This window comes from Eriocheir sinensis, chromosome 13 (assembly GCF_024679095.1).
Source record: "Eriocheir sinensis breed Jianghai 21 chromosome 13, ASM2467909v1, whole genome shotgun sequence".
Taxonomy (NCBI): Eukaryota; Metazoa; Arthropoda; class Malacostraca; order Decapoda; family Varunidae; genus Eriocheir; species Eriocheir sinensis.
In genome coordinates, this window is record NC_066521.1 from 16,594,219 (window position 1) to 16,606,239 (window position 12,021).

The following is a 12,021-nucleotide window of genomic DNA, read 5'->3' on the forward strand; positions in this document are numbered from 1 at the left end:
CAGACCCCCGCCAGATGTCTCCTGGCGCGATCGCAACTAATTAGAACTGTGAAGAATTAAGTCAACTGTACAAGCTGCAAATTATCCTCACTGTATACATCAAGTTAATTGAAAGCCCCGAGTTACTTGTACTTGACTGCACTGCGTTGTGGCGGCGGAGAAGCGAGGCTCAGCGCCATGACCCTGATGCCCCCCACAGGGGAGGAACACACGGGAGTCTGACGTCCCTCTAAATCGCGAGAGTCGCGCTGAGGGCTGGAGGCGTGGGTCGGGGAGGGGCGGCCAGGCGGCCAAGTCAGCGGCAGAGCGAGGAGCGCCGGGGAGGCCATTAAGGAGGAAGTGGTGGAGAGACAGAGCTGCACAGCCCCACTTTAGGGCCGGGAGGGCGACCTGTGGCTCCCCGGCGGCGTGTGGGTGAGGAGGCCGCCAGTGAGCGGCGCGCGGTGCTGGGGAGGAGAAGGCCCATCGCTCTGCCACTTCAGCGCCTCGCTCTCACCCTCGAGGCCGCGGGAAGCGTCTCCCGCGCGGGCGGTGACTTGCCTGGCCTGGACAGGAAGGGGCCCTCATCGGCCCCTGGGACGGCCGCCTGTCGAGATCAGTGTCCAGAGCTACGGGAATTAGAGACTTTAAAGACACAGCGCGATCCGGCGATAAATTTCCCCTGCCAGTGGCTTCCCGGCGCCCTTGTTCGGCCTGAGGTGACTTGGATTGTTTGAGAGTGGAAAGTGTAAGGCGGCGTTAAGTTTATCGTCACCGTAACTTCTCAATAAGGCAGAACAATTCCGTTGTATAATCGCTTTAGTGGAAAACGCATGTTATAAATTAATTACTGCTTCCTATAATCAGATTTTGTGGCCAAATGTGAGCAGCGCGCGAGCCACAGGTGTCAGCCCCGGCCCCGCCACGGTCTGGGTCAGCGCGGCGGGCGGGAGACCGTTCACGCGGCGGCGATGGATGACGAGAGTGACAATATGACGGTGGAGGCGGAGGCCGCTGACTTTCTGAAGCACGTGGGAAGCGGAAGGAGCCGTACGAGGGACCTGAATGGCAGCGTGGTGCCTTGGAACGGTACGGTGTGGGTGTACCCGTGGGGGGAGTCACTATTCCCCTCCCGCTACACCACAGTGGAGGTGGCGGCCATCACCACTGTCATCACGGCGGCCATGATGCTGGTGGTGGTGGGCAACATGTTGGTCATCGTCGCCATCGTCACCGAAAAGTCTTTGAAGAGTATCACCAACTGGTTCATCGCCTCGCTAGCAGTGGCGGACCTGCTGTTGGGGCTGCTCATCATGCCCTTCAGTCTGGCCAACCTGCTGATGGGCTACTGGGTGTTCGGCGACCTGTGGTGTGAGCTGCACGCCGCCATCGACGTCCTCCTCTCCACCGCCTCCATCAACAACATTTGCCTTATTTCCCTTGACCGCTACTGGAGCATCACGCGCGCCGTCGACTACCTGAAGAATAGGACGCCGCAGCGCGCGGTGGCCATGATCGTGTTCGTCTGGGTGTTCTCCGGCCTTGTCTCCATCCCGCCTCTCCTCGGCTGGAAGCAAGTCCGCCCACCAGACTTGTTCCCGAAGTGCACGGTGAGCTGAGCGACGCGGCGTGTAGCGTGCACGCCGAGCCACGCCGCCCACACGCCACACCTGAGCCCCGCCAGCCCTTGCTCCTACCCCTGATCCTGCCCTTGCCCCTGTCGCAGCCCCTGCCCCTCGTTACCCTCGCCGCCGCGGCAGCTTATGGCTAATCCCGTTACATTACCGCTCCCGTAACGCCGTAAATATGATGACATACTTGAGGGGAAAGCCGACTAAGCTTGACTACGTACCCCAAAAACTCCTTCCACTGAGAGATCTTTTCATCGGGTATTTTTGTTTGCGGCTTAACGATATAAAGCTTCACAAAACTTTTCGAGCTCAGAACTACAAGGAATAAACATGTATAATCTAATGTTTTAAATATAGAGTGAACAAAGGGTGCACACACACAAAGGGCTGCGGCGCGTATACACAATATGCAGGTGTGATGAACAATTTTCCGACATGCAATATTGGGTCGAGTCGGAGTACAGCGCGAGTATTGCGTTTCGAAATGGATTACTGATTTTATAAATGTTATAAATGTGTTTAGAAAGGTTTGGATATTGCAACTTGGGCGGCCCGGCAGCAGCTGGGGCCAACCTGCTGCTGGGGGAAGGGGGGGGGATGGAGAGGGGAGAGGCCAGTCGGAGCACGGGGCGAAGGAGGGGAGAGACAGCAGGATGGGAGGCAAGCGGTAGGAGCTGTACGTCTGAGAGGCCCCGTGTGTGGACATTATGCACACCCAAGGATGTACAAGCGATGATATGAAACTCACAGTCGCATTTTACCATCAGTCAGTCAAGTGTGTGGACATTATGCACAACTAAGGCTTAATTGTGACTGATGGTAAGATGCGAGTTAGTTAGTTAGTTAATAAAATGCGATGCTGAATATTATATTATCGATTCTACATCCTTAAGGGGCTATTACACTGGGCAAATTTTCCGTGGATCTTCAGTCAAACCACGATTTCCGCTGGCGTAGTTCTCATATTTGCGTGGTTTTCTGACGTGTCCGCGATCTTCCAAAGCTACGATATATTTCACTGAAGGACGACGGTATGACTCACCATTTTCATCAGCAGCAGCACGCTAGCGGAAATCGTGGTTTGACTGAAGATCCACGGAAAATTTGCCCAGTGTAATAGCCCCTTAAGGATGTAGAATCGATAATATAATATTCAGCATCGCATTTTATTAACTAACTAACTAACTAACTTGCATTTTACCATCAGTCACAATTAAGCCATCAGTCCGCCACCACCACGACCACGCTTCATTTCACCTCAACTAATCCCGGACGCAGAGCCCTTCCCCTCCCCCCCCCCCCTCTCCACCCCCCTCTGACCCCATCGGCAAAGCAAATAACAAAAGGGGGCCACCAAAACATGCAAATGCTCGTCGTTATGTGCAGCCAATACATAAACATTAGGAATTTTCACTGAGGCCGACGTATGAGAAATTAAATAAGCTCATGTATAATATTAGGATGGATAAGCCGCCATATTCTTTAACGTATCGGGGTTCCATAACGACCATTTTCAAAGGTCACAGAGAGGATTAACGGGGTTTTCATGGGTTATTTTCCCGTTCATGGTGCAGAGGTCAGGCAAAACTTTCACTAGCATCACAAAACAGTCCATGAGAATCCCAGGAACGTCCACGAGAGGCTTTTCAAATGGGCGAACTGAGTGTTGAGACGTTTTAAGAATACAGGCTTTAAAACGGGCGTGAGTCGTGGTTTTTCGTTGTTGTCTTTTTTTCTGTATAAGACCGAGAGACCTACAAGTACGATGCTCAGGTGGCGTAGTTCATCCATCGCGACTCGAATGATGAGTTTCGTTCACGGGCGACCAATAACCGAACTTCCACAGCGTCCGCCATCAAACACAGATGTGCCTCCGTACCGCGTTTTAATAATGTCGAGGCCGCGCGTCACGTCACAAATATGCACACAAAAAAACATAATATACTGCAGTTTGGATCGCATGTGCGCGGCCGCGTCGATCCATAAGAGTATGTTATATCGGCAAACTCTCGAAGTAGACAAGCGCAGCATCTTTTAGAATTACAGTCACAAGAGACACATGAGGCGGAGGGAAAATAATGCAACCTCGCAAGGCTTCTTTAAGACGAGACGGAGAAAGCAAATAGTTAAAAAAAAAAAATAAATAAATACGAGGGGAGCGAGGCGATAAAAGGTATGAATTCGCTGCTTGTGTAACGTGTTTAATTACGGCTGAGAAAATACGTCGTTGATTTTACGTCGATTTTTATTTCTCGTCTCGGTAGCGCCAAAATTTATACATCACGGAGCTTTGAGCTTCCTTCTGAGCACGCCTTATCCCGCCGTGGCACCGCGCGGGAGGTGGCAGGGGCGGGTATGCATCCCATGGGCTCTCGCACCTGCACACGGAGCAGTTTTTCCCTCAAGCATGAAAACATCTTACAGCGGCCTCGCCTAAAGCTGACTGGCGCGGCTAAACGCTCACACGGGCGCGGGTAAATATCAAAGTGGAAACGGTTTGGCCCGCTACAAAGGGGTCCTCGCTCCCCTTCCGCCCCTGCTGCTTCCTGACACCGTGGACGCGCGTAACGGGCGGCGCGGGGGCCATGACCTTTGCTCTTCATGATCGGGACACACCACGGCGGAGGCGCTCTACAAAGGCAGCCTCGCGCCCGCCTGTCTGCCTGTCTCCCCCTCGACGTCTTCATCGATTACTGTAAACGTGTCATTGTTGAGTTCCCGTGAGAGAGAGAGAGAGAGAGAGAGAGAGAGAGAGAGAGAGAGAGAGAGAGAGAGAGAGAGAGAGAGAGAGAGAGAGAGAGAGAGAGAGAGAGAGAGAGAGAGAGAGAGAGAGAGAGAGTGAAGGAGTTGGGGGGAGGAAGTGGGCGTATCGCAGAAAGGAAAGGAACGAGAGAAAAAAAAAGTATGAAAGGAGGGAGAAGCCTGGAGGAAAAGGAGCCCGGTGGGAGGGAGGGAGGGAGAGAGTGGAGGAGAGTTCCCGCGACCTTTGGAAAGTAATTATGTACACTACGTCCCCTTCATGCTGAGAGGAACACCGCTGCGACAGGTGTTTCGCGGAGTTTCATCGGCATCTTGATTGCAATGTTCAATTCTAGGTGAAGAACAATCAGTACCGCTCATCAAAAATCTCCCATCTCGTTCTCTCCTTTAATGGTTCGTGTTTAGCATAATATTTAAATGAGAACATAAAGAGCAAGAGGTGTTCGTGTAGGTCGGGGTTCAATGGCCCTTCAGCGTCGCATCTGTTTACCGAGTCGTCCGGAAACAGCTTAGAGCCTTAGACGCTTCATCCCGGCGCCTGTGTCACGTCTCTGCATGCGGGGCGGGGCGGGGCGGGGCGGGGAGGGGCGGGGCACGAGGAGGAAAGGAGGGGGGAGGGACGAGGTACAGCCCACAGGTGTTTGCTTGGCTGGAGTGTTTGTTAGCGCCGTGAGAACGAGGTGGAGGGAGGGTGGATGCATGTTTGTTCTTGTTGATGTCACTGCTGCAGGGCTGACGCGAGCGCATGTACACCCGCGCTGGCAAATACACACACACACACACACACACACAGTCGATCAATCAAATAAACAGGTTCACTCTCTCTCCGTGCAGGTGTCGGACGAGCTGAGTTACGTCATCTACTCGGCGCTGGGCAGCTTCTACATCCCCAGCTGCATCATGATCTTCGTCTACATCCGCATCTTCTACGCCGCCAAGGCTCGTGCCCGCCGCGGACTGGCCAGGAACAGGCCCATTACGCGGCGCGGCGCTCCCACAGCAGCACTTTACGCCCACATCGGCGCCGGGCACCGGGCAGGGATGCTCACCAAGAAGGTGCTAGTCTACCACCTTAGGATCCAAGAGGAAATGGACGCAAGCTCCGACAACACGGCCTCGGCAGCTGGTGGAGGGCAGCAGACTAATGACGGCGGCTCCTGTGACGAGGCGAGCATGTGTGTGAGCCACGACGGTCAGGACACCACCAAGGCTGCAGACACACCTGACACGCAGAGTCTTGGCGCAAACACTTCCTTAGTGCTCCCTCACGGAGAGGCGGCCATTAACACGTCGCCGGCCCCGCAAGGCGCAGCTCAGCCAGTCACGTCCCTTCCTCCGGTGGGGCCTCGGCATCGCAGGGCGTGCCCACCGCCCACCAGGACACTCACCAAACCGCGGCGGGAACTGATCGACGTGGGGCGAGTGTCCACCAAGATTTTGGACCTGGAGAAGGCCAAGCGACGGCTGGCCCGCAAGAAAGAGAAGCGAGCCACACTGATCCTGGGCCTCATCATGGGCTCCTTCATCGCATGCTGGCTGCCATTCTTCCTGCTGTACCTGCTGGGGCCGCTCTGCCCCTCCTGCCACATCCCAGAATACGGTTTCCACATCGCTTTCTGGCTCGGGTACATGAACTCCGCATGCAACCCTGTCATCTACACCATATTCAACAAGGACTTCAGGCAAGCCTTCAGGAAAATACTCTTCAAATAGAGAACAACAGTGAGGCACGGCGCCGGCCGCTGCGACCCCGCGAAATAAATGTCCTTTGTACGGGCAGTTACCGGTGATTGTATGGCCGCTGTGTTTACCTCGAGGTTAGTTGCAATGCAATAAAAGAGAAAAAGAAAGGGAGAACCCCAGCCACCAAATCTGTCAGTGGAAAAAGTCTACGGGAAAACTTTTTGTTCTCGTGCTGACGGTCCACGTACACTCCCAGGGGACACACTTGCCCCCTCCCCCCGGGTGCCAACAAACTGCCGCCATTGTGTGGGGCGCACGGCCCAATCGCCACTGTGTGGGGAGGCAGGCGCGGTCCAGTCAATGGACAACACTTCTGAAAACTGTTTCCTTTATCTCGTGACCGGTAAACGTAATCAGTGGTATCATGTAGTTACCTTATATTTTGTTCGATGTAAGTTTTTCTTAGTTGAAAACTTTCCATTCCTAACTAATGTAAAATAAATTATTTAGACAAACGAAAGAAGGCTCTTAACTCTTGCACCCTTTAAAAACTTTTCAACGACGTTATATTCATGGGAAACATATTAAACACATACTCGAACAAAAAAGTGTATCTCCCTTCACCAACTATAAACTAAAATAATGCAATTCATTCATACAACTTTGGCAATACACCGACCTCCACCCTCACTACTACTACTACGACTAGTACTATCATTATAATAATAATAATAATAATAATAATAATAATAATAATAATAATAATAATAATAATAATAATAATAATAATAATAATAATAATAATAATAATGACAATTATAACTATTAATAACAATAATAATGATAGTAATAATAATAACAGTAATAATAATAATAATAATAATAATAATAATAATAATAATAATAATAATAATAATAATAATAGCAACATACCTCACACAGCCAGACATGTCCTGAGCCTCTCTCACCCTCGCCTCCCGACCCTTCATCCCCTTGAGGCACCTGCGAGCACGACAAACACACCTGAGCGAGGAGGTGGGGACACACACACACACACACATTCATATATCAGATTCAAGTAGGGTTTTATTTTACCACAGCTTGACATGGTTCATAAAATATAGTATTATCTAAATAACCTCACGATCATATGCAGGACTGAAATAAAGTTTGCAATTATGTATTTATTATTCTTTTAGAAAATAACTCATCACACTTTTAAATGTCTTTAGATTTAACTTTAAATATTCAACTAAAGCTAAAAATATCTGAATCCTCTCTTTCACACACACACACACACAAAAAAAAAAAAACTCATTATCCTCATGATAAAGTCAGGGGCATACGCTATAACTGCGCATAGCCTCGGTGCTCACCTCCTTCACACTGGTCCTCAAGCCTGTGGTGGGTGAGAACCCATCACCCTTGGACACAGGACAGGTGTGACTTCCAGGATGCCACTGTTTACCTTCCCCAGGTTTCCCCAGGTACCATTTACCGACTAGTCCAAAATGGAGGATAAACAGCTGGGTTAGCTGCACGCCGACTGCCAAGCTGGGATTCGAATCTAGGCCCGCAGATTAGTAGCTAGGCACGCTAGCCACTGCACCACGGGGTGCTTGAGGGAAAAAATAATAACTGCTCAAAAAGTTCATTAAAAATATTCTTCAGGATGCTCTTTAAAGGCTGTTCCTCTCATAAAGAGACAGAACATCATCAACAGCTGACCACTGCATTAACATCCAGAAGGAAGAATGGCTGTCTCATCTTGGACAATGCACCAGAATAAGACGAAGTTGAGAGATATTCAAAAGATTCTTGACAAAGGAAAGACTGATGAATGCTGGGATGAAAGTACACAAAACCCCTCTGACAGCTCAGCCCAAATGAAACGGAAAAAAAAAAAAAAAAAAAAAAAAAAAAAAACTAAGGTGTCAGGAGGACAAAGTGTACAGACTCTCACTCTGACAGGAAGCTCGCCACAGTAGCAAAAGAAAATGAAGGTTCAGGGATATGAGACAAAGACAGACTTGATTGCTACACTGGTTTATTTCGCTCAGCTCAGCAAAGGCCACTCCTCCAGGGGACCCAAAGGGCATAAAGTCTTCACGCCAGACACACTGTCCTTCACACACTCTTGAGTTCATTATAAATAATTTTACTGGGATACCAGATAGGATAAAGGCATATTCTTGCCCCTTGATAAAGAACACAACTCCAGACTGCACACACACCATGCAGTGCTTCTATGAGAAAGTTACAAGTTTTAGAAAAAATAGCAATTTGGTACTTAATACCTAATTACACACCGACTATGCAGTGCTTACAAATTAAAACGGTTAAAAATTAACAAAGAAATCTGGAGTGTTGTTCTTGTAAACCAGACCACACCGCAAACCTTCAAGATGGCAGAAACACTACAATTAAACTTATTTGTACATGATCAATTACAGTGATTACCTACACAAGATGGATCACATGACTGTGTACAGAATTGACTATTGAACGACACACAACAGCGGATGCTGCCAGAGAGCTCCACAACGCTCTTCCTCCTCGGGTGCACGACGGCTGGTAACGGTCAGGACAGGAATCACAGTAACAATAAATACCAAACACAGTGGGCATGTAGTACGTACCTATGTAACAATCTCAGCTAGGGTAATTTTTTGCATAGGAACTAATTCCTGGGTGTACTAACACTTACCACTCCGTCAACATGGGGACAAAGGTGACAAGCATTACAGTCACAGGTGTGCAAACACCTGACTTGCCTCACACAAGACCATCAAATTTTACACCATCTTGTACTAAACAGTTGAGGAATACAACAGTTTCAATGTGAGCTTCGTTACAGCGATTGTAACGTACTAGTAACAAAGTCCTGTTCCCTGTAGCACATTGTAAGTTCATTCAAACATGCTGGGAAACATGAGTTTGATTAAAAGTTTTGATATCCATTAAGTACATGCTTAAGTACATCCCTCTGTGTTTTAGATTATTTCTTTTGGTTTGAGTAACAATTTTTGGTTGCAGAATACTGTGTGCTCAAAGACTATCCCAAGCATCTTGAGCAGAGATGATGCTACTAGAATAAAAGCTACCTTCTAGAAGCAATAAAAGACTCTTCCATGTGAAGGAATTCCACTAATTAAAATGACCTCTGCTTACTACATACATATACCTTATATTGTCCCTTTGTTACATGCAGAAGACACCCAAAATGACCAGATTACATAACCAAACAACCCTTGGTACCAAAAGATAATAAACAGACTAAGTAAATCAACTTGAGAAACATCACCACCTTCCGTGAGATGAAGGTCACTCGTCATAAAACCAACCCCATGTGTTAACTACATTAAGCCACCACGTAAATCCTTAGCATCTCCATGAAGAAAAACCACGGTGAATACAACTGCAGTGTGGGGAGTGTTGAGTTTACACTGACTATTACCATCTAACCGGGATCTGGTGTGTGTGTGTGTGTGTGTGTGTGTGTGTGTGTGTGTGTGAGTGTGTGTGCATGTGCGTGTGTGTGTGCGTGTGTGTGTGCATGTCAAATGAGTCAAGAGGTGACGTATAATGAGTCTAACTGGGACATGAAGGACACGCCTGGCACTCAATCTCCCAGAGCAACTCCGGGAGTCAGTCTGGAGAGCAGTAACCTTAGCAACACAGATATAGATCGTTGGTAATTAACCCTTCATCTTACCCCTCAAAAATGTGTGAGAATTGCAGGCATAACCAAGTTCACCCATAGGAGGGGACAACGCAGCCCTTCGTATTTCACCCGATCAATACACAAATCCCTAATCTGGCAAACAGCACATAAATGAGCAAAATCACAACAACCCACCCTGCTCCCTTCCCCAACATCTAGAAACACAGCTCCACCCTACCAAAGCTCCACAGCTGGTTTCTCTACACCAATGTATAAGCTCTCTGGCTGAGCATGTGGACTTAAATGCCACAAAGCTCCCCACGTAGCAGGCTGGTTCATCAATGTTCGTCCATTATACTCCTTTGCTTTTTAGGAATATCCTTCAACTGCTGGAGACGTGTGTATCAAATTTGGTGACTAGTATAAAGAACCAAAAATATAAGAAACAAGATCTAGTCAGACAAGAAATAATCACAGAATCACTATTTCACCCCCTGAGAAAATAAATTTCCCTCATCTTGAAGCGAGCATTGAGAAGCTACAGCTTGAAATTTACAATAAACTCTTGAACCTTTCAATAACAGTTTGGCACGGCTCCTTTAAATGTTTACAACAATAAATAAACTCTTAGGATTACTGTATGTACTACCTGAGATGAACATAAACCAGCAGATGGGGGACACAATTTGAGGTGAATGGATTTTGTGCACGTTCGATGGACCTAATCAAGAACACTCCCCTATAAGCACACAACACTGACCAAAACTTCAATCCACTGCTCTCGCCAATCCTGACGGCAAATCAACCTTAAGCTAAGTGTGTAGTCACTATACGTTGCAGAATCCTTGTGTCTACTAGAATCTATTGCATCTAGGTTTAAAATTAACTGCCAGGTGAGCAACAGCCTTGGAACACCCACAACCATTAAGAAAGGTATTCCCTAAAAATAATTGTGCCCTTGGAACAGGTTTAGTCTGACCTCTGAACGTTACTGTGTCCCATGAGTTTACACATACAGAATGCACCATTCATGTCAGGTACATACTACAACATTTTAACATTATTTATACTTATCACAATATAATTACTTTTACTGTATTTCAGAGCATACTGATTTTTTATTCTTTAATATTTAGTATGTACCTACTCAGTGAAAAAGATTTCAACAATTTAGCTGATATGAGGTTGTAACCTTAAATATGTTACTTCATGACTCCCTTGGATACAATAACAGCTGCATTTGACCAAAGATAAAGAACTGATCTCCTAGTGTGTTGCCATGATAGGCTGAAATGCCACAAAAATGATATGGAGAGCCATTATCAGTCAATACCCATACAAATTCTGGTGAAAGTAAATAATATCTATGTAGTATATAGTACATATGAATATATATAAAATAAAGCCACTGCAATACAACCATCCTCAGATTAAATAGTGGACTATATCAAAAGCTCCGCTACAACAGCACACGACACAGTTATGGATCTGGCGAAAAGTGTATCAAAGTGAGCCCAGGACAACACACAGCACCTCTGCTGACAACACCAGCAATCTGCACTAACTCTTGAGATTATCCTAACTGGTGTCTCCCTAACCAAGCACTAGGCCGTCCTGTCTAAGGCCACCCTGCATCTCACTTTAATGGATCTCATGCCCTTTGTCTGATCCCCATCAAAGAGTGCACCTGCTCAGTCCGCCAAATATAGGCTCCAACAACCTCAGTAGCTGCAAACCGCACAGGAAAAATCACAGATTGGATTACCACACCACTGAAACAAAGCCTTTTAAAGAACTACTTGTCCAATAGTTACTACCATGAACACATTATTGGCTAAATGGTCAACAGAACTTATACCTTTGAAAGAACGCAGCTAATGGTAAGATTAACACCAAAGTTGGCTATATTAGAGGTGCTTCAACATATCAAGCAATTAATGTGTCAGAACTACTGTTGCATGTGATAAATTATAATTACCTTTTAATTCATGCTATATATATATATATATATATATATATATATATATATATATATATATATATATATATATATATATATATATATATATATATATATATATATATATATATATATATATATATATATATATATATATATATATATATATATATATATATATATATATATATATATATATATATATATATATTACTTAGCTGAATAAATCAAAATAGCACTTTTTTGTAATGTTTGCAAGCGTCCCTCAAAAGCAAAATGTAACTCCTCTGGAGCCTTTCCAGGAATACTCTTCCATTAGAGATAAGCTCTATGGTGCATCTTAA

General features: G+C 46.6%; 1 protein-coding gene across 1 annotated transcript; it reads left to right on the forward strand.

The window, feature by feature from the left end:
* The first annotated feature begins 100 nt into the window (after positions 1-100).
* On the forward strand, positions 101-6,624 carry LOC126998088 (alpha-2C adrenergic receptor-like). The gene is made up of 2 exons (XM_050859467.1): positions 101-1,589; positions 5,205-6,624. The coding sequence occupies exons 1-2, from the start codon at positions 951-953 to the stop codon at positions 6,081-6,083; spliced, it is 1,518 nt and encodes a 505-aa protein (XP_050715424.1). The 5' UTR covers positions 101-950; the 3' UTR covers positions 6,084-6,624.
* The last annotated feature ends 5,397 nt before the right edge of the window (positions 6,625-12,021 follow it).